This window comes from Cyprinus carpio, chromosome B19 (assembly GCF_018340385.1).
Source record: "Cyprinus carpio isolate SPL01 chromosome B19, ASM1834038v1, whole genome shotgun sequence".
Classification (NCBI taxonomy): Eukaryota; Metazoa; Chordata; class Actinopteri; order Cypriniformes; family Cyprinidae; genus Cyprinus; species Cyprinus carpio.
In genome coordinates, this window is record NC_056615.1 from 12,639,719 (window position 1) to 12,663,402 (window position 23,684).

The 23,684-nt window shown below is 39.3% G+C and overlaps 1 protein-coding gene across 1 annotated transcript; it reads left to right on the plus strand.

The window, feature by feature from the left end:
• Positions 1-908: 908 nt before the first annotated feature.
• dlgap3 (discs, large (Drosophila) homolog-associated protein 3) lies at positions 909-23,548 on the plus strand. The gene is given in 10 exon segments (XM_042744724.1): positions 909-1,952; positions 11,025-11,314; positions 11,599-11,701; positions 11,978-12,167; positions 13,870-14,369; positions 14,464-14,558; positions 17,313-17,791; positions 17,956-18,047; positions 18,682-18,828; positions 19,329-23,548. Coding segments are annotated over 10 exon segments (3,096 nt in total). The 5' UTR covers positions 909-1,037; the 3' UTR covers positions 19,614-23,548.
• Positions 23,549-23,684: the final 136 nt, after the last annotated feature.

Below are 23,684 nucleotides of genomic sequence, written 5' to 3' on the forward strand. Positions count from 1 at the left end.
AAAAATAATGACCTCTCACGCCGGTGTACAGTATTCGATATTTAACAAGAAGTGTGAGCACTGCTCTGCTATTTCGAGCTCAGAGATCATGACACAAAGGATCAAGCTAGCTGTGCAAATTTAGCTCATTAAAAGTAACAGGCTAATCTCCATCTAATGATCACCTCAACATCTGTCAGCAATAGCTTGCGTTTGGAAACGCCACCTGCTTCAACGACCAGGCCCATATGAACGGCAACCACCTGACAAGCACAAGCCATTTCACGTATCGCTGTTTCCTTTCAGGCTTTTTGCCCATTTTATCACTGAAATCATAAAATGGGCACAGATTGTGTTGTGAAACAATAAGCAGATTTATCAGTTATGAACATGAACTAGATTAAAGGTTGAATTAGCAGAGAAGCGGCCCTGCTCTGCCAATTGAACAGATTTTGAGAGATAGTGACACAATGATTCACTCCAACAAAGAACCTAGAGTGAATCAAATGAAAGTAGAAAGTCATTTTTGCACAGCATTTGCCCACCGTCACTCATGTGTGTTCAGGGTCAATGACAGCTCTGCTACACCAGACAGATTGGAACATGCTTGTTCTCCATTGTCAGCTGCCTGTTTGTGGTTGTTATTAGAAAACAAAACAGCACATCCATGAAAAGAAAAATGATATAATTTGCTGAATAATTAACCATTTATTGGTGGGCTGTTCTCAAAAAGTGTTGATATGACCTTGACGTTTTTAATTTAGTTCAGTTGTCTTCCACAAAAGCTTTCTTTACTTCATTCTTTTTATATCTGAAAAGTCAAGGATCATGTTAGTTTACTGTGTTTTGAGAATAATGCTGATATTTATTGTACTGTACACAAACGTGCTTAACTGTCTCATTTCCTTTCTGTCTCTCTCTCTATAGTTGACTCCGGCGCAGCCCTGTCGCGCCCACAGCGCCCCCTCTCGGCCCGGACGGCCCACCATGCCCCGGCACTGAAGGGCTACCAGGTGAGTCGCAGTCTGTCCCAACACTCCTCTGGGCCTTGCTACTGCATGCCTGAGGACTGCGACACTGTGCGGGACTACATGCACCACCCCGACCACTACCAGGGGCACAATGACCACCCCTACTACCCGCCTGGGGGGCCCCCTGAACCGTTGGCCATGGTCCCATCTGGTGGAGGCACCTTCCCTCGCTCACACCCCAGTCAGCCACAGCCCTACGACTCAACCTGTGAAGAGTGTTTAACCTCTGCAGGGCACGGCCATAGTCATGGGGGAAAGATGCACCGTATCCCACCAAACCTTCTGGATCATTTCGAGAAACAGTTGCCCTTCCACCCAGATGGCTTCCACACCCTGCAGTACCAACGCACAGCCAGTGGGGAACAACGCAGTGAGAGTCCGAGTCGCATAAGGCATCTGGTGAACTCTGTCCAGCGTCTCTTCGCCAAGTCACATTCTTTGGAGGCCCCCTCTAAACGAGAGTTTAATGGCACCCGTGGTGGAGAGTACCGGGAAAGAGATAGGGGGCACCGCAGCAGTGGCGAGGAAAGCAGCGGACATCATTATTCAGGAACGCACCAGTCTCGCTCAGCCCGTCGGAACAAAAGCCGAGAACGAAGCAAGAGTGGAGACTCCCGCCACGAGTCTCGAAGCTCCCGCCACCGCAGCAAAACAGCTGGATGGTGGAGCTCTGATGACAACCTGGACAGTGACAGCAGCTTTCTGGTGGGTGCGGGCAGAGGGAGACGCAGGTATCCCACCGGACATGAGACCCTGGATGCTGCCATCCAGGAGCTTACCTTGAGGAAATCTAAGGGGCCACCTCCAGGAGAGTGCCTGGCTTGCACCAACATAGCCATGGCAGGAGACAGCGGACACTCTCTGAAAAGGAGCACATGGTCAGCCTTGACGGTCAGTCAGGCTAGAGAAGTCTATCCATCTTCCCGTGGCGGAGGAATATGAGTGTATTATAAGAAGTCATTCTAAACTCAAAATCCAAAAATCAACTAACTAACACCCAACTATCTGCATGCAAGTGTGATCTATCTATCTATCTATCTATCTATCTATCTATCTATCTATCTATCCATCTATCCATCCATCCATCCATCCATCCATCCATCCATCCATCCATCCATCCACCCACCCATCCATACATCTATCCATCCATCCAAAAAGGCATTGTCAATTCGATTCTGAATGGCATACAACCCCAGTGTGTAAGTGAGACAAACTTTAACAACATGTGAGCCCATTTTCCAGTCAGTGCAGTGATCCCAAATTGGCTCCTACTGAGATTTCATTATTTATGTGGCATCTCTGTTCTCAAATACAATCAGTCTGCTGTCCTTATTGACTTGCAGATTCATTGCATTGTCAAAAGAATTAATCTGTCTGCAGAGATGGGGATCAGCACTAAATGACAATTTCTATGAGTGAAAGAAAAAAATAACTTGATGATTATGTTTGTTATCAGCTGCAAGCTGTGAAGAATGGAGGCTGATGCTATTTCCAGCCTCTGTCAGCTCGGTGTGAAAGGGTGAAAAACAGCATTGGAGGATAAAACAAAAAAACACATCAACCACTAAACCACAAAAAAAACACTCAAAAACCACAAAATCTACAACAGAAACAAGCTGCAAGCTGTGTGCTTCATTTCTCCTACTCATCTGCTCAATTGCACACACAACACTGACATCCTGCTTTGTGATATAAAGTATACAAGAATACAGGATGCTTCTTAGCATCATAATTCAGCATTATTGGTGTCATGTGTGACTTCCTATATGGCAGTGGTGCTCAAACTTTTTTGGTCGCACCCCCCCTTAAACCCATAAAAAAATCTCCTCCTAACAAACGAAATTAACACCGTGTCTACACCGGATGCGAGTGGCAAAATACAGTAGAACCCATTATAATCAGCTACGTCTACACTGCAATGCGACACGACAAATCCCCAACATTAAACTGATGCCTTGTTCTATTTATGACATACTGGCACAAAGTTAAAATGATTTGCAGCAGTCGCTTTGTCGTGTCCACTGTCACGTCTGGTGTAGACTCGGTGAGTGATATGCCTCGTCATATTTTCTGTATTTAGCTTTTGAATGACCAGCACCTGCCTGGGTCTGTGCGACTTCATCTATGGTTTTCTCTTCCCTTTCACACACGTCCTTTGGCTGTTTACTGTTTTAATTATTTTCTTTTTTCTGCTGATGCGCAATACTCGTGCGCCCCCTCCCCCCTGGCAGGCACGCCCCACACTTTGAAAACCACTGTTATATGGTTTAAAGGGGTCAGGAACTGAGAGACATATGAGAGGTCATTGTACTATAAAAACATACTGTAAGTTTCAGAACTCAAAACTTTCTTGTTAGTCTAAAAACAGCTTTTATTGAAGCCAATCAGTCAAAACGACAGGTTGTGGAATGTGCCACTTTATGATGTAATATTGTGGCTTAACACTGCCTCCACGGAAGAAGATCAATGCCTGCTTCTACAGCACTGCCTGTTTAGCCCCTCCCACAGATTCATGCATGCAGTGTAAATAACGAGAGAGGCAAATGCAGGTCTACGCAGAAACCAAACGACAAAATTGGTAATTTGAAGACAACAGGACGCTATACAATGCAAAGTTGTGTCTTTGCATCGCCTTCCTTTTGATCCTAACATTAGGAAAGAGTGGATGAACTATATTTTTAATGAAGTTCTAGACCGCATCAGTAAGAACTTGGTCCTTTGTTCACTTCAATTTACCACGGGTTAGTTTACAAACAAAGCACAGTTCGAAAAAAGATTGAAATTAAAAGACGATGCTGTGCCAGCTATATTGGATCTGATAGTAATGTCGCAACCCAAGTGTGAGTAACTGTTTTTATTACATGGTCACTATTGCTTTGTCTGTTATTACCGATCACTTGATATAATAATATAGATATTGGTAAGATTTTGACTTTTTGTTAAACCTATGAATGAATGAGTACCACAGTACTTTTTGAAAGAGGTTTAGTTTAGTTTTGAAATGATTTCCAATATGCATAGTGTAACTGGACTCAAATATTGTTTTCCTTTCTGTCTTTCTCTTTCTTCTCACGCATATACCGTTATGCTGTTAGACCCACCCACTGAGAACACATCTAGACATGCTACCACAAATACTTATTTGTGGACACACACAAATGGGGGGAGGAATCTATATCTGACATGGCATCAGGTTAAATGAGGATAACTGTTCTCCTATGCACTCTCTCACACTTTCCACCGAGTGTCAGCATATGGTTATGTTTCTAAGGTAACAGGATGGAGCTCTAGGAGCAACTTTTCCAAGATGCTTCAAGAAACCTATCCACAAAGCTACAGTAGTGTTAAAAGTTTTAGGCACTTGTGTAAAAATGCTGTAAAATGAGGATGGTTTTCGTAAATAGAATTTCTTTATCAATTAACATATTAACTAAATTAAATCAACATCCTTTGCGTTTAAAGCAACTTTCTCCCTAGGTGCACTTGCGCATAGTTTCTCAGGTAACTTTGCAGGTGGGTCTCTTGAAGCATCTTGGAGACGTTGCCACAGTTCTTGTGGATTTATTCTGTCTCAGTTTTTTTTCTGTTTCTTCATGTCATTCCAGACAGACTGGATGATGGTGAGATCATATCCCTCTGTGGAGCTTTGGGTGTTGTCAGACTCCTTGCGCAAACAAAAATCTCACTGGATTATTACAATTGATAGCAAAATTGATGCTTGGAAATGTAAACTGATATTACCTACTGACACACTACAGCATAATATAGTCTAAAGCAAACATTCTGTGGAAGGTGTGACTAGACTTTACTAAATTTAGATGTAAGTGGGTGATTTCTGCAGCATTTTAGATATTTTTCCCCCAGTTGTCTGCATGACACATTCTTTTCTTATAGTGGTGTTGAAAGAAAATATCAGGCTGTGTAGGGGAAGTGGTATGTCAAATAGCTTGTGGCCTTCTGGTTATAATTTTTGTTGCATTCATGCTATGTCACATCATGCCCGGACTTCAAACACCTGGTGCTCAATGAAAAGAAAACCCGTTTCAGAACACAATAAACACAATAAGCACAATAAGCATCAGGTGCACCACATCTCATGGCTGCTCTGTCCCCAGGCTCTTCAGTGGGAGAGAGAGAAAAGTAAATGCTTTGTGACGGACATAACCAACTGTGCTGTCTCTTGCATTCTCTGCTATTGTTGCCCAGGGTGACAGGAACGTGCATAGAGGTCTTGCCCTGACACTAATTTAACTTCCTGTAATATTAGCACTTGCAAGCTCCAATTACACAGAACATCAGCTACACCCTGATAGAAAGACATCTGGTCAGTCACCACTATTGTTTAGCTCATTTGTCACAGAGAGACAACCAGTCAACTATCATACACTACCACGCATGATATACATTTCAAAATGGCTACTGTGTAGTAACATACTGTACACTGTCATAGCCAGTAATGTTTGGAGAGTGAATAACTATAAGTAGAACTTTTTTTTTTTTATACATCACAGCTTTTCTGGTAGCAAGCTAATTTTTCTAATGAGTTGCAGTGTGTAGCGTGACAGTCACTATATTGCTGTTGTTGTTTACATTGTGTTGAACAATACCAGCTGATAATCAAACATGCTTTCTTAAAAAAACACTTTCTCTATGTTGAGAATTCCAATTCATTTTAAGGATTCACAGTTAATCTGATTGTCCCTGCACTTTTTTGTAGTAGAACTGTTTTCAGCATTTTAATTATGTATTTTTATTTTTTTCTATAGTTTTATCATGTCATATTTAGTATATTCAGTGCAAATTTTGTGAATTATTATGATCAGAATAGAGATTGCCACCTTACAATCTGTTTTTGTGCCAGATACTGTGTGACTGGATTGTGTGAAATACTTAGACTAGTCTAATTATTAAGTCATCTTTTTTTTCTTTTTTAAATTTAAAGACTGGTCGTAACTTATTTAATTTGTTTAAATAAAAATGTAGATTTAGACTGATTACTCCTTGGCTAACTGCTATTTCATCAAACTAGTTCTACTGGTTCTACATCAGAATGCCAGCTCAATAAATATTATAATAAAGTTAATATTCATCAAAGACTGACATGGAAGAGAATAAATTGTTGAATAAAGTTGTTATTTTTGTTTACTTTGCACACAAAAAGTATTCTTGTAGCTTCATAAAATTACAGTTGAAACTCTGATGTCACATGGACTATTTTAACAATGTCCTTCCTACCTTTCTGGGCCTTGAACATGGTAGTTGCATTGCTTTCTGATCAGATTTCATCAGAAATATCTTAATTTGTGCTCCAAAGATGAACAAAGGTCTTACGGGTTTGGAATGACATGAGGGTGAGCAAATAATGACACTATTTACATTTTTGGGTGAACTATCCCTAAGAAGAAAAAGTTGAATAAAGCTGATATTTTGTTTTCTTTGTGCACAAAAAGTGTTCTTGTCACTTTATAAAATTCAGAGTGAACCACTAATGGCAGATGGACTATGACTTTCATATTTTTTCTGGGCCTTGACAGCAGTATTGGGCAGTAATGCATTACTTAGTAACGCGTTACTGTAATTTGATAAATTTTTTAGTAACGGAGTAATTTAACGCGCTATAATTTTCGAAATAGTAATTAGAGTATAGTTACAAGCCGAGGTCTCTATGTGTTACTGCTGTGTTACATTGCTTACAGAATGCAGTGTTTTATAATCTAGAGATTGTAAAAAGGATGTAGCACATGCACTGCTCCTGCAAGACTCGACCCAAGTGCGGAGCGGGACAAGATGAGCGTGTGTTGGTGCGGACGGGTAGACACTCATATGTGTGCAGGATGCGGGAGAATAAAATGATTCAAGGGACTCCTGCAAAATAGAAATATCTTAACATAAAATATCTAAAAAAATAAATAAATTGTTATTCATCTATTGCACAAAAGCAACATTAACTAATATAAAATATAAACGATTAACAGGTGCAAAAATTTCTTTTTAGGCTAGAACACGTGTTTGCAGCATTGAGCAATGCAGTGCTGAAATTTGCTTGCTCATGAATCCTCTCATTATAACACATGAATTGTAGACATTATGAAAGATTTATTATGCATATATTTATTGTGTTATAACAGAGATTTGTGAGATTGCGATGAACCAAAAATTATAAATGAAACAATAAATGCAACCATCCTTCCATGCAAAACCACACACCAAACCATGCACGCAGCAGCTGCTTGCTTTAGTTAAAAATAACAGTGTTCTGTGAATGTTGATGCTTTAACCCCTTAACTGTCACTCACATTTTTGAACACAGACGTGAAAGTGCATGATCCAAACTTAATTTTTTATAATTCATGAATGAAAACATTTTGTAACATGATATTGATGTACCATTTTCACGGTAATGCAATGTCTGATTTTAAAATGGTTTTCAAAGGATGAATTTTGAGATTTTAAGTTTTCAATTGATATATAATTTCTGATGATTTCTAAAGTGTGATAGAGAAAAAGGCAATGAAGAAGACATTTTTTAACAAAGGTCAAAACTCCTGTTATGATGTAGATTTTTGAGGTGCACTCTTGTCATTATTAATCTATTACTTTTCCTACATAATTTTTAACAAAAATCATTGGTAAAATATCTGTTTAGGAGTCCTTTCCAATGATATATAATTTGTCATGATTAGATCAGAATTTAATTGTAAAATAGTGAAGTAAACTTAGGCATCCCACAGAAGGGACAGGTGAGAGTTATTTAATAACAAATATTTATGGGGAGCGTGTATGCTGGGATTACATAAATTTCATGGAGAAAAAAGTAACGTAACTAGTAATGGAACTAATTACTGATTACTTTCGAAATAAAGTAATCAGAACAGAACAGTAACATCATTACTTTTAAAAGGAGTAATCAGTAATCAGTAATTTGATTACATTTTCAGAGTATCTTGCCCAACACTGCTTGACAGTGTTAATTACTTGGCAGTCAATGGGACAGTCACAAGCCTCCCGGTTTTCATTCAGAATATCTTAAATTGTGTTCCAAAGATGAATGAATCTTTAACGGGTTTGGAACGACATTGGGGTATGTGATTAATGCCAACATTTTCATTTTGGGGTGGAGTAACCCTTTAATACCTGGTGTAAACAGGACCTTAGTGTTAGTAGTTTGTAGTGTAGCTGACTACTTTTAACAAAATAGTAGCTTGACTTTGGAAGCTACAGTTTCAAAGTAGATTCTGACATCCAGATAACCCCCAAGCCTGCATATAGTCCCCATCAGTGCTCATTCTGTTCCATCATGAAGAGCAGCTGGTCCAGAGGAAATTGTGTGAGGTCTTACAGTGATAGCTGAAGGCAGAGCAGCTGACTCAGCGAGCCTGAGCCTCTGGGGAGAAAGAAACCCAGCTGTGGGTTGTAGCTCAGTCAGGGGCTCATCGCGGGAGAGCAGTTTTTTTGATGTGATCCGAAATGAAGACATGGGGATGAACCAGATGAATCCTCTGTTACAAGTCAGTCGATCTGTGTCGCAATTAGCAGAGGAGCAGGAGGAAGTGAAATGTGTCAATACAATAAGAACGAATACCAGGGGCTGTTGGGGGGGAAATAAGAGGATGAGAACAATAACACAGGTTGCAAGGAAGGAAAGTGTGTTTTTGTGGGCAGGGGGATGGGGAATTATATTGACGAAAAAAAAAGACATTCTTCAAAATATCTCCTTTTATGTTCCACAGAGGAAAGGAAATTATACAATTTAAGAACAACATCAGGGTAAGTGAATGCATACAGAATGGTCGTTCTTGGGTGAACTGTCCCTTTAAAATAAAATTCTGTCATTATAACCACACCTACACACCAATCAATCCAAAAACATCATAATATTTTTAGTGATCTATTCATTTAAAATGGTCAGAAGGATGCCAATTATGTCAGACTCAGACAAGTTATGCAAGAAAAACAGTATGACATTAATGCAGTGACATTACACGTACGTCTTTGCAGGAACAAATATTTTTTTCTGCTGCATTAAAAGAACAAAATGGAAGCCTGAGGAAAAATGAAGAGAACAATGGAGACACTTAAACCAAGGATTAGAAAAATCGATGATCAGCATCTCCAGAAGAGGCCAATTGAATTCCTGATTCAAAATTATGTTTGTGTATTGGTGTGTTTTTGTCTACCTAAGTGCATGTGTGTATTAGAAAGATAGGAGGGGGTGGAGCAAAGAGAAACAGATGGATAGAGAGATCAAGTCGCATCATCCCTTGAAAGAGATGACCTTTAAGTACCCCACTGAGTGGTCAACTGATAGATAAGGCATTCCTTATCTTGTGTGTGTGTGTGTGTGTGTGTGTGTGTGTGTGTGTGTGTGTGTGTGTGTGTGTGTGTGTGTGTGTGTGTGTGTGTGTGTGTGTGTGTGTGTGAGCACAAGTGCATCTCCCTTTGGTCATTTGGTGGTGGGATTATCATCTTTTGTCAGTGAAAGAAAGGGGTGAGAAAGAAAGTATAAAGCCGTCTGTTGAGGCACAACCTTCCATTGTTTTATATATTTGTCTATATTTAGGTGTGTGCACTGCCTCTTTGGACAAAATGTCCCTGATAACTCCATACCTACAATCTTAAAGGGATAGTTCACTCAAAAATGTAAATGATTCTGCAATTATTACTCATGTTGGTAACCAGACAGTTGACAATAGCCATTGACTTCCATAATATGGAGGAAAAAGACAAAAACAAAACATAAACTCATACAGGTTTGGAACAGCTTGAGGGTGAGTAAATGAGGACATAATTTTCATTGTTGAGTGAACCGTCACTTTAAGTGTGCTAATCATTTTTAGATGTTTTATTTAATTCCATATTCCTGCATCCTCATAGTGAAAACTGAATGATTAACAAAAATTAAACACAGAGAATATGTATACACTTAAACTGTAAGGACAGCAACAAGTTTAAGAGGGAACATCCTATTGTCAAACATAGACAACACTGAAACTGTGCCCATCTCGTCTTGCCCTGAATTGAAAGAGTTATTGGTTCTGGTATTAAATGTCTAGCCATCCTATAGTGGCTGTATAGCTTGTACGACACTATTTTTTATTTTATGTTTTCAAAATATGACAGAGAGCAAATGCAGAGGCAAAAAAAAAAACAGCAATAATACGCATTGATGCTATCAGAAAAGGACAAGGCTCTGGATAGTAGAGTTCATGAGAATAAATAATCTTGCGTCTCCCCTCCATAACCTGCTATCTCCACACATCTGTGCTCTGTCCATGCCCCAGCCGAGGGGTAGCTCTTGAGTGAGATGACAGCTCTAAATGTACAGCTGGTGGCTTTCATCCCTGTCAGCCAATCAGATTCCATTTTACTCAGCTGCCCTCAGTTCAACCCTGCATTCCCTCTGGTCATGCTGTGGCCAGAAAGCCACAACTCTAATAAGATTTATTTTAAATTTTTTTCTGATATACATAAAACCTTTAGTTGCAATATCATTGCATTTTCTCTCATATAAATGATATATACAGTAGCTACACAACAGTAAGTTTAGTTCCTCGAAATTAGCACTTGGACTTTTCACTCTTTGAATCACTCCAGACAGACTGTCAATCTGTGAATTAGTGATGGAGTTGACTCTTCCTATAAGTTACATCGATACACCAGTTAGGTGGAGACAAGTGACTTTCTTATATTGAGTGAGTCATTGAAACATTAACTTTTCTCATTCGTTCAAAGCATTCATTCATTCTGGTACAAAACAGTGAGTCATTGAATCATTTACTCGTTCGGTTTGTTCAAAAACACTAACTAATCTTTATGAGAGAGTCACTGAATCATTCACTCTGATTTGTTCAAAATCACAGATAAATTTAAGAATGAAACAACCGAATTAGTGAATTAGTGAATCATTCACTCAACCTACAGTATATGTTCAGCAGATTTGCTCGATTCAAAGAAACTGCAGATGTTGTGTCTAAAATGTAAGTTTCTTAGTATTAGCTTTTTGTGTAAATATAGAACAACCTCATCCCTCTTCAGTTTTATAAGTAAAGGCCATGTTGACAGCAAGTTGTGTGTCTTTTGCAGGTTCCCTCAGATGACTGGTGCGGTGGCGGTCCATCTGACAGTGGTGGGGAGATCCCTTGCAGACGTATGCGCAGTGGCAGCTACATCAAGGCTATGGGGGACGATGACAGCGCTGACTCAGACACTAGCCCCAAAGCCTCACCCAAATCAGCCCTCATTGCCCAGAGAGAAGCCTTCCGCCGCTCCGTCAGCATGGACCAGCGCTCCTCCACCACATCCAAGTCAGCTGTCACTTGGTTTTCAGTTTTAATTTCTCTCTGTGACCGTTTTTTGTTGCTATTTTGAGATTTGTATTTGCACTATTAACAAGTAGCACACTGGACTACCATGTAAAATCAATAGTACATGAAAATGGTAAGGTATATGAGTGTACCAAGCTAAATCCATTTTGTACATCATTGTATAATGGTACCGCAACTGTACATAAGGATTGAATGGTGTATGTTTTGCTTTATGGGACTGGGAAGTGTAATCTGGGGCTTTAATGATGTACTCCTCTTCTTAGGTACTCATGTAAACAGTGTACAGACGTCTACCCAAACAGTCGAACCACACCTAAAGGCCACGCTCGCTCCCGTAGCGCCACACGCTCTCTGACCAGCGCTCAGGTAAAACCATACAGCGTTCACATTATGTGTAGTTAGTTTTCTAAGTTATTTTAATGTTCTAGATAAATGCTTATTGGCTGAATGTCAACAGAGCACACCCCCTCATATTCTGGTCACTAGATATGTCTCTATGTATAACCCTGATTAGTGATAATGTGCGGTCACGTTCAGATTTTACATATCATTTATCAACTGAGTTGCATGAACAGTCTTGGTTATTTGCTGAAACATCTGGACCTCAGCCTTCATTAAAACCTTGTCTTTGTATGCTTTTAGCTGAGTGACACTCTGAACCTGTTTGGAGAAATGGAATCACAGGCTGTCGAGGCACTGGACCTACCCGGATGCTTCCGCACCCGCAGTCACAGCTACGTACGGGCTATCCAAGCCGGATGCTCCCAGGACGATGACTGCCTGTCTGTCTTCTCCATGTCAGGCCCACAGGGGAGCGTGAAGGGCGAAGCAGGTGAGTCATCTGCATGTGTTTATGTACCTAGTTTCCATGCTGTCACAGGGATTAGATTAGTGACTTAATGATTTTTTGGATCAGTCTCATAGGAATTGCTGGAGAAACACGCTTCAGCCAAGGGATTTAGATCAAAACTGTTTTCCTTCTGTCTCTACGCTCTCAGTATATCAAGCCTGTAAACAAATGTTACATTGTAAAAACTTTAAAATGCTCAAATTCCCATAAGACTGTCTGTCTCCTTGACTATCCCTTAAATTGTAGTCAAGATTATGGTCGCAGTGTTAATCTTGTCAATGAAATTACTGAAATGAATGAATATGACAAAATCCAAAAGACAGGGCCAAAGCCAAACAACAAAAAGTCCCTGTAAAAATTAACACTGCATGGCCACGATTGAAATCAAAATTTATTCCCTCTCTCACTAACACGTGGATGACTTTGTCTTTTTCCCCATTGTCCTTTATTCTCTCGTTTAAAGCAGAAAATCTCACTGGAGATTTATTAAAGCCCTTGTGAAGTGTCAAAAGCATCCATCTGCAGTTTCCCAAGGCAACACTCATGACACACACCGGAGTGTGAGTGTTTTTAAGAGAGAGGGATGAGGAAAGGACAAGAGAGATGGAAGGAGGGCTTAGGCAATGCTTTTTTAAAACTCCTTTAATCTCTGAGTGTGTCCCTCTAAATTTCATGTCTCCGTTCTCAAGAGCTACTGATTGTGTCTGTGTGTATGTGTGTGTGAGCTGATGTTACTTAAGCCATGAGGATGTGTCTGAAGCTTTTGAATGATAATATTCAAATTGGGAATTTGTATGTATAATGTATGTATATTTCTGTTTCTGTCTTCTCGATACAGAGAATACATTTGCATATATCTGTGTGCATTCTCACAATTCTGTCTTTACTGTAAATTTTAGTTATTTAACTACCTATCTATCTATCATCTGTAGTCTAAGTAAGTCAAAGGCAGTATGATTGCTCTGTATAAGATTATATCTTCAATACCATTTTTTTTTTTACAATCGCTAGGACACATTTCTCTACACTTGGGTAAATTTTTCAAAACTCTTCATCCAGTTGTCCTTAAAAAGTTTCAGCTTGTCGGTTAATTTCAAATCCAAAATGCACTGAAACTACTAAAACACAGCCATTGTTCCGTAACCTTAAAAAAGTTGTGACATGACACTTTTAAAACAATTAATGACCATAAAACACTAACAACAGGTAGCATTGGCTACTAATACTAAAGAGGTCAGACATTTAAATGTAGAAGCCTACGGTCATCATTAACATTGTATTTTTATTTCTCTTGCATTATATCCAAAAGAAAAACAAAAAGGGGGGAGGATGAAATTACAAACAAGGCGTCCCTATAAAGGTGCCACATCCTTGTCTTGGTAGTATTTTTTAATTGTACTGAAAACATTAGTGTTCATGTTGGTTTGTGTGTCCATCTTTTTTCTTACCTACAAAAAATGTGCCTAGTACTTGAAGCCTCTAGCAGGTTTTGTACTGTGAGTCCTTGCAACCTTTCCTCTGTTCTCCTTACTAATGCTTTTCCTTCTTCATTTCCTTCTTCAGCAGAAAGTTAACTTAACTAAAAGTAATAATAAAACCCATCACCTCTCAACCGAATGTTTTGAAACAACAGAACACCAATCCCAATAAAAATAATAAAACCTTTCTGTCTTTGTCGGTCTAGTGTTCACATATAGGAAAGGACCTCCTCCTCTCCCCCCTCGCATGTCCAAGCCAATGATCTCTGTGACCGCTCAGAGCAGCACTGAGTCCACTCAGGACGCTTACTTCCAGAGTACAGGTCAGCCCGCTCTGGTCCGGCCCAGGCAGCACAGCAATTCAGTGGACCTGACAGAGAACAGCGGGGGCCGTAGCTCCAGAGGTGGGCACTATCTTGGCGGGGGCACGGTGCGTGTCAGACAGAGCAGCAACTCCGCAGAGAATCTGAATGGCAGGGCCCTTCAGAGCATCGCCTACCCTGGTGGACCTGGTCCACTGAAACCGAAACACAGCAGCTCAGCCGATAACCTGCTGGAGGGGCCCAGGGGATCTAGGGAGCGAGCTGGAAGCAACCTGGGAAAATCAGCCTCTCTGCCCCAGAACAGTATGTCCCTAGCTAAAGCTCTGACTGGAGGAGAACAGGAAGGACGAGGGAGGAAGTGGAGACCCTCTATTGCAGTCCAGGTATAAGAGGGGATAATCCCATGAGAGATTCAGACTCAATGATGTCTCTCTCTTGTGCAAGATTTTGTTAAATGTCTCTCTTTGTGTTTTCCAGGTGGACAGCTCAGAGACGTTGTCTGACTCCGACCCAGAAGGCAAAGCGCTGAGAGAGGTGCACTCCATAGGGGTTCAGGTGGAGGATGACAAGAGGTAGATCTAGCAAGTTTCATTTTTCATCTCTATATCCGATAACATTTATGAAATGGAAAAAAACAGCAAAATTTTATAACCTGTGTTGATATATTTCCTAATAAGCTGAGGAGTATCGAAGGGCTCCTCATTTAAAGTGAAAGTGACATACAGCCAAGTATGATGACCCATACTCAGAATTTGTGCTCTGCTTTTAACCCATCCAAAGTGCACACACACAGCAGTGAACATACACACACACACACACACACACACACACACACACACACACACAGTGAACACACACCCGGAGCAGTGGGCAGCCATTTATGCTGCGGCGCCCGGGGAGCAGTTGGGGGTTCGGTGCCTTGCTCAAGGGCACCTCAGTCATGGTATTGCGGGCCCGAGACTTGAACCCACAACCTTAGGGTTAGGAGTCAAACTCTCTAACCATTAGGCCACGACTTCAATTTACATAGCCATGAATCATGAGTTGCTACTTGCTATTGCTGGTTGGTGGCAGTTTGTATTAGTGGGAAGGACATTCTCATTCTAGAGAGCATTTAATTAATTATTATTAATAATTATTATAAATGATTTTTTTTTTATGTTTTAACATTCCTGAGTGCAACATGAGCCATCAGAATTTATTAGAGTACATTTTAGCTATGTATAATAAATGTGTTACATTTTGTTGTTTTAAATATGGGCTGGGAGCTGAAAACGGTTTCAGATGATGTTCTTTTTGAGTAAATCAAACAGACACAAATAACTAATCAGGGGTGCATTTGCCAAAAGCATTGTTAGCCAACTATGCTTGCAAGTTCCGTCGTTACCAACATAGTTCAACGATTCAGTGTTTCCCAAAACCATAATTCAAAAGAACATTCGCAAACAACGTCGCAAACTTGCGTGGTAGGAACTACAGCTCTCGACTTGTTAGAAGCAGAGTTTCTTGTTAGTAAGACATTTGGACTTAAATTATGCTTCTGGGCACAATAAACAAGCTAACATCCAGTACAATCTATATCTTCCATTCTATTTAAATATATATAAAGTGTTTGATTTTAAGGACATCTTTGTTTTGTACAATTACAAAAATTGTACAGTTCTTGAGAACCAGTGCACCAACTTACAGATTAATTCAATCTAACAGATATGAACTAAAAGCTTTCATGGGCTCTTTCATCATCTCTCTGATATTTGCATTTGTTCTCCTGATGTCAGGGGTGGCTGGTTTATTTCTGAGGTGGGGTGGAGTGTGAATGTGTCAGTGTTAGATGAGCAAGAGGTGCAGGTGCAAGGTTCACACTCACACAAGCAAGCGCACACACAGTGGGTGTACGTGCTAGGAACACAGAGTGAGGTGAGAGGGTATAATTAGGCAGCCATTACGCAATACGCCAAAACCTGTGAAATGATGTCACTCATCTACGAATGAGCTTAACATGCTTTGTGTCTTGTGATCTTACCTTTGTTGGCCTCTTTTTTGATTTAGCAGAAACACTGTTAGTTTGGAGTCTTTTGGGTCATATTTTATGTATTTTTGGTATTGAGACATTAAATGTTTCAGTACAAGTTAAAGGAACAGTTCACCTAAAAATGAAAATTTGCTTTAAATGTACTCACCCTCAGGCCATTCAAGATGTAGATGAGTTCATTTCTTCATCTTTTAGCATTTTATTAGTGGATCCTCTGCAGTTGATATAACATTTTTTATTAGTGGATTCTCAACAGTTTATATAAAAAAAAAAATCATAATAAAATCATAACAATCCACATTCACACGACACGACTCCATCAATTAATGTGTTGTGAAGTGTAAAACTCTGTTTTAAGAAACAAATCCATTATTAAGGTGTTTTAGCTTTAAAGCACCACTCCTGGCCAAAATACCAGTCCAAAATCATACATAAGAGGACTTATATTTTATCCAGAAGCAGAGGTAAAAAATTAAAAAAATAAGTGTCATTATTGAATTTTACAAACACACAGCTTTTCACTTCACAAGACATTCTTCTGGACTTGTGGACACCCATTCACTGCAGAGGATCCACTGGTGTGCAAGTGATGAAATACTTAATCTCTCAAATTTTGTTCCGATGAAACTTATCTACATCATGGATGGCCTAAGGGTAGGTAAATTTTCAGCAATTTTTTGGGTGAATCATTCCTTTAACCTTTGTTTATTAAAAGGTTACTGGGGGGCAAGTGAGCTACAAATAATAAGTTCACGTTTTAAAGTGAAAAAAAGTGAAAGTGTAAAGAACATATAGATCTTGATAACAAGAAACAATGATTAAAAACGAGAATTGTTAACGATATTGCCAGTGGCTCCTTACTCAATTTTTTTTATCTGGAGCCCTGCTGCTGCTACGTACATATGACATATCACAACACTACAGAGACCAAGGCATGTCCTGAAAGTAACCTAGAATATAAATTAACATTGGTGTCTGTCTGAAAGAAATAAAAATAAAAGAAATAAAAGTGAACTATCAACCATATTGCAAGCATCATATTTTTTTCCATTACATCGGATTGTGTTGAACCAAATCGAAATCGGATGATTCGGAAGGCACTGCATCGTAATGGGTTGAATCATATCACATTGCATTGTAGCTGCTTCATATGTATGTTTAATGTATTTTATAGTTGTCTATGCATCAAGATGTGTATCGCATCGGCCTCAATTATGGAGATGCACACCCCTACTATACATCAATATTTAGTTCTAAATTGACTTCTAAATTGACCTATTGTTTTTTGTTCCAGACGAGCCCGTTTTAAACGCTCCAACAGTGTGACAGCAAGTGTCCAGGCTGATCTTGAGACGGAGGGTTTTGGTGGGCTGACAGTCCCCACACAAGACAAGGGCCTGCAGTTTGGCTGCTCATTCCAGCGCCACTCGTCTGAACCAGAATCAGCCGGTCAGTTTACAGAGTATCGCACAGTGCACACACAGGGCCAGTGGGCCTACCGTGAGGATTACCACAGCGGTTACACCAACGAGCCCGGCCCTCCAGAACTCAGGGCCCTTCACCGCTCCCACTCCCCTCTGCCCCTGGCCCCTGAGCGTGGAGTGGGAGGCTGGAGCGAGGGCCCGAGAAGCCTCCCTGATTCGGGCCGAGCCTCGCCCTGCTTACGAGATGGAGAGTTCTTCCTTCGGCTCCTGCACACGGAAGTGGAGAGGATGGAGGGATGGTGCCAGAACATGGAGAGAGAGGCAGAGACAAATGAACTGCCAGAAGAGGGTGAGTGAGGAAATGTGACATGGGCTAAAAGGCCCAAAACATGAGTTTTCATTGATTTCATGGGGTCTTGAATCTGTAGTGTTTTGCCCAAAGAACAGTTCCTTCTGTCTAAATGCTGTTTTAATTATTTTTCCCCCTTCTGATTGGTTTGTTTTGTGGTTCAGTGTTGGAGCTCATCAGAGGAGCTGTCGGCAGTGCTCAGATGCTCATGTCACAAAGAGTCCAGCAGTTCTTCAGGATGTGCCAACAGAGTGTGGTGAGTGTTTTGAAACTCTGTTGTGGATAAAAGAGAGGATATCCTTACCTTTTTTAGAATCTATATAAACTATATAGTACAATAATGTGATAAATACAATACTATATAATAAATGAGAAAAAATATTACTAAAATAAATTTATACATTGGAAAAACAGATAAATAACTAAAAAAGTGTAAATAGAAGAACTTTACCTACATTTACTATCTTCGCTTTAAATTATTAAAAAAAAGCTCTGCTACTATGAAAAGTTTGATTCATACATGTTTTGTTCATCATGATAATCTTTACAAATGAACACAACTTTAATGAATTTGGAAGTCTAAATACAATATCAAGAAGTAAAAAGCTAAATCTAGACTATAAATGAACTACATCATGGTCACATGACTTCAGTGTCGCCACCATTAATCTTCCAACGACCCTGGAAGTTTAGTTTGGCTAGTTTGCAAGAGCATGATTCTAAACATAGAGTGGCTGTAAAAGTGGACAAGTGAGAACATGAGCTCACCTGTTTAGCGTGATGATATACCCAGTTGAAAAAAAAAACAGCATATGCTGGTTAGGTGTGTTTTGAAGCATGGAAGCTGGTTTAAGATGGTCCTGAGCTGGTTATTCCCCCTCTTCTCATAGGATCCTTCATCATACCCTCAGCCCACCACTCAGGATCTGGCCAGTTATTGGGACCTCCTCCAGTTAGCCATCGAGGACATCAGGGTGAAGTTTCAGGACCTCCAGCGGCTGAAGGACTCGGGCTGGAGATTACCTCCTGAGAAGAAGGTGAGAGTGGAGTTTCGCTCTGCTCAAGTCCACTCCAGTGCCAAAACAGCGGCAGGCAGGAGAACCGCCCATGTGCTGGGCCCTAGCAGCTCTCTGCCATCACACAAACACCTCAGCAAGAAAAGGAACTAAACTACAGAAAAAAGAAAAAAAAAAGACATGCATGCTCTGGAATAACATCTGATTTACTGCCTAAAGAGCTGTTCATTTGCTTTGAGATATTAAAGCCTAACAAATCTGTAACTAATTTCTCTGTTTTCTTTCTTTTTACTGTCTGCTTCTTCCACAATGTCATGTCTCATCCTAAATACACTAATCCAAATCATTCTTATGTTGCTACTTCATGGTGCTGTCCCTTCTCCGTACATATCCTGGTCTTCATCCTCTCTGACATATCCTCTGCTTGTACGTGTGCGTTTTCGGTGTCTTTCCCTGCGTTCCCGTCCATCCCTGCATTGGTCATCCATGCTGTCACGCCACTCCCCTGCTCTTCCTCTCAGGAGGACAAGAAGGTTCCACCTCCATTACCAAAGAAGCCAGTCGGTGGCGTGACGGGCAGCCTGCGTGCCGACAGCACGACCGAGGCTGGAGGCATGCTAGTGCTCTCACGAGGACGTAGTGTTCCCGAACGGGAGAAATCGCTGGATGTAGGCGACCGCCAGAAGCTGGAGACACGGCGCAGGCTGCTCCAGACCAAACGCTCAGCCTCTTTCCGCCAGAATTCTGCCACAGAGAGCGCTGACAGCATCGAGATCTACATCACAGAGGCTCAGACGAGACTCTGAGTCGCTCGGACCCCGTTAAAGAACCACTACGGCTATTCTCTGGCCTTCTGCACAGACCTCCATGTTACAAAGCAGCCAGAGAGCGAGTGCAATTACGCACTTTAGTGTAACGGGGAACTTGAGATGGCTTACTAGTATGCTGCTGGTGTATGGATGTGAGCGTACACATTTTACTTAAATTTTTTGTTGAGCAAGTGTTATTGTTCTCAGAAAAAAGGGCTCAACCAGCACAACCAAGTATAACAAGATTGAGACTTTTTTAAGTCCACAAAAATATATAAAAATGTCAGGACTGTTTTAATGAACCACGCCAACACATACGGGTGCAATATCATATATTAAGAGGATCTTATCTTGTTATTTTAAATAATAGACCTTGTTTTGATATAATCGTGGCTGTATGTGTTTCTTAATTGATTCCACAGTGTGGCGGACATAGCCACTTTCACTGTGACACAAGCGCACTCTTGTGGCCAGAGTAGAGCAATGCACCCCGATGTAAATTTGGGCCTGAAACTGAATGTCTTAGCAGTGCAGTAGTAAAACTCCTGAAAGCAACTTTTGCAGTATAGATAAATGCCTTTTTGAAGCCAGTTATCAAATTACCACAGGGATTCATCTCCCATATAGTGCAATATAACTTTGCAATTGCAGTCAGGCTTCTCATCAGCCCAGTGTAAAGACACGTGTCTTAAAAAAGATGAGAGAGAAAAAACAACAACAACAGAAACATTCAAGCTCAACACTTCCTGAAATAGGACAGTCTACATCACAAGACACTTCAGAGACAGGAGTGCAGAAGACAATCTTCAATTTCACACATGACCTGCACACTGAAAGATGATCATTCAGAGAGGAGGGGGAGCATCTTGTTCATTTAACCCCCCAAACACCCCCCTTTCTTTCTTTTTTTTGTAACACATTTAAACCCTATAACATGAAATTAATGTAGCTTCTACATTTTGCCTGAGTGCTTTAATTGATTGTGGTTGTTTTTTTTCCCCTCTTTTTTTTTTTTTTTTTTTGAGAAATTAAGAAATTCATGAATTCTTCTGGTTCCAGTTCTATTTTCTATCTTAAATCTATTATGTTATTTCCCTTTTTAAATTTATCTGAGGTGCAAAACAAAATAATATACTTCAGAACAAAAATAATGTGTCCACTTCACACCAAATGTTAATTTGTGGATTATTTCTTAAAAAATGCTGTGTTAGTTTAGGTGGTGAAGTTTTGTGTGTTTATGAAAGAAAGAAAACATTAATTAACAGAAATGTGATCGGAAGAATGGATTATGTGTTTGTGTGCATTCAACTTCTCAAATGGGTAAAAGCAAACTGGAAACGAGATCACAGTAATTCTTGCAAATTCCATCTATTACTTTCCCTTTTTAATGAAAAAATGTTGATTGCATGAATGATCTGAACTTTTTTTTATTTAACTATGGACGAAGTAATGGAATAATGGAAAATATTTTATTGCGAGATGTATATTTTATAAAGTACATTTTTAGATTAGCAGATAAACATACAGTATGTTGTCAAAAGTGATGTTAAAATATGTTATAAACGTGTCTAAGAATTTACAAGGTAGGGATGTGGACTTTAAAGAAGTGGGCAACTCACCGCTACAAACTTCAGCAGAATCGTGTTGTTTTCCACTTATTTCTTTTGTCAACGTCGAAACAGACTGGCTAAAGACTTTTGACAAAAGAAGAATAGATGGTTGAGACATCCACTTGCCATGTTGTCCATGGGCAAAAATATAATCTGTTTTCTATGTCTTGACTATCTACACGTGCCTAACAGCACTATGTGTGGCTTTTTTAAATATAATTATTCAGTATTATATTCAATACAAAATATATAACTCACACAATATGTATTGTTCTAATAATTTGATTTGTTACACCTGATCCAGATAATAACCACCTCACACTGGATGTTTCTATGTAACCTGCATGCTTTTATTAATCCATGGAAATAATGAACAAACTCTTCTATCAAAACTGTAGATCTTTATTCACTGTCTGGAAAAAAAAGGGCAGGAGTATTTATCTAATTATTTATAATAACTACACCTACATTTCTGTATCTAAACTTGTTTGATTTTTATTCTTTTTTAAATCAATCAATTAGTCCAACAGGTTTTTTTTTCAGACATTTGTACTTTTTTTTTTTTTTAATTTACTGTTGCCTATCATCTCTTTTTATTTCTGTATTTATTTATATATTATTTATTTATTTATTTTACAAATACTTTAAGGATAAAATATCCATCATTTTATAAACACATATTTTTTTAAGCATCAAAACGGTTGTAATCATAGTCAACTTACAAATTTTTTTGGACGCAGCAAGTCTAAGATGACAGAAAAGCACAACAGACTATTTCCTCTTCCACTGTGAAGGACTTCCTGCCTTCTCAAAACACTGAAAGACTCTGTACATGCCGTTGGGGTTTCCAGTGGGAGAAATAGGATGATCTCTTATCAGGGCCATATGTTTTTGATATACCAACGAAACTTAATTTCAAGCAAGACTGACCACACTTTCCCCTTTGCCAGTTGTTTGCCTTCTCAGGCACTGACAGGAATCAGTCTGACTCTCAAATGGACTGCTCAGAAAGACTATTTTGATGGCCTTTCTATTCCAACCAACATTTTCCAATGTAAACTGACTGATGAAAACTAATCAAATACAATATTTAATGACTGTGTCTCTCGCTACATCATGTAAAGCTTCCCATGTCAACACATGACCCGATGGTATGCTGATTGTCGGTTCTTGAGACAACTGTGTCTTAATAGATCAGAATGGATGGCTGAAACTCTGCCATTGCTCCTTTAAGCTGAAAAAACGAGTCTAAAAAGTCTCTGTATAAGCCTCTGTATATGCCGTAAACCGATTTAGCTAGAGTAAGTGATGAATATTTCTTCGTAGCACAGAGGAGCTTGTAGCAGTGTGACGTAGACGTTACGTTGGATTCTATAACGCATTATAGATCACTGGAAATTACATGGGTCATAGACTTACAAACAATTACTGTGTAATTAAAATACCTTCCTTCTCACGTTCTGTTGTATTATGTACAGTAAATATATCTGTTGCAATTGAAGTTGTTATTATTAATATTCAATGGATTGTTGATGATTATTGGTATTATTAATAATTTCATATATAATGACAAATGTTATTGCAATTATGACTATGAGAAAACCTATTCTGTATTCTCAAGGGTGTTCACGTGTAAAGAGAAACCCGATTTAGATTTTATTCTATCGTTTGTAATTGCTGCTAATGTAGAAAATAGCCCTGTGGGAGATGAGACAAATTGAAAAATAACAGCTAATGTTAGGCCCATCTCTTCTAGCAGTTGTGTGCAAGATTACAGAAAATGTCAAATGAACATGTAGATCTGAAGAATGAGTATTCCCCTTTCTTAATGGAAAAAAGAAAAAAAATATATATATAAATGTTTGGCCAGTTTGTGATGTAGCAAAACAATTCTGTTCTTTTTAAATTGTTCATTAAGTTGTTCATAACACTGCATTATAAGAACATTGTGGAAATATTGATTATTAATGTTATCACTATTTATGGTTGTTCTTTTTTTTAATCATATATTTGTTTGATACAGTGTGAAGGTAAAATAACCTCATTTTGTATTTTTTCTTTTTACATTGTTTTACCAAACTGCAATAGCTTACAACATCACCTTTTCAATATATTATTTCCAGATTTGAAATAAATTTGAATCTCTTACCATGTGTTGTGGCTAAAGGGTGAAGGAACAATATGGCACAGCTGAAGTAAAATAGCCTACATGGAACAGTTTTTTTTTTTTTTTTTTTGGTCACCGAGATGTACAGCTCAATGTCTACTAGCATTAAATCAGAGATGGCACACTGTGATGTGGTAAACCTAAACACAGAATGTAATATTGTCAACGGTTGTAAATATTTTCAAAAAATTACTATAAAGCTATTTTAGCAAGGCTTTTATTTTGCTCTTAACTTTTCAGAAGAACTTATCCATTGTATGCTACAGGTGCACTTAGCAATTTAAAAAAAAA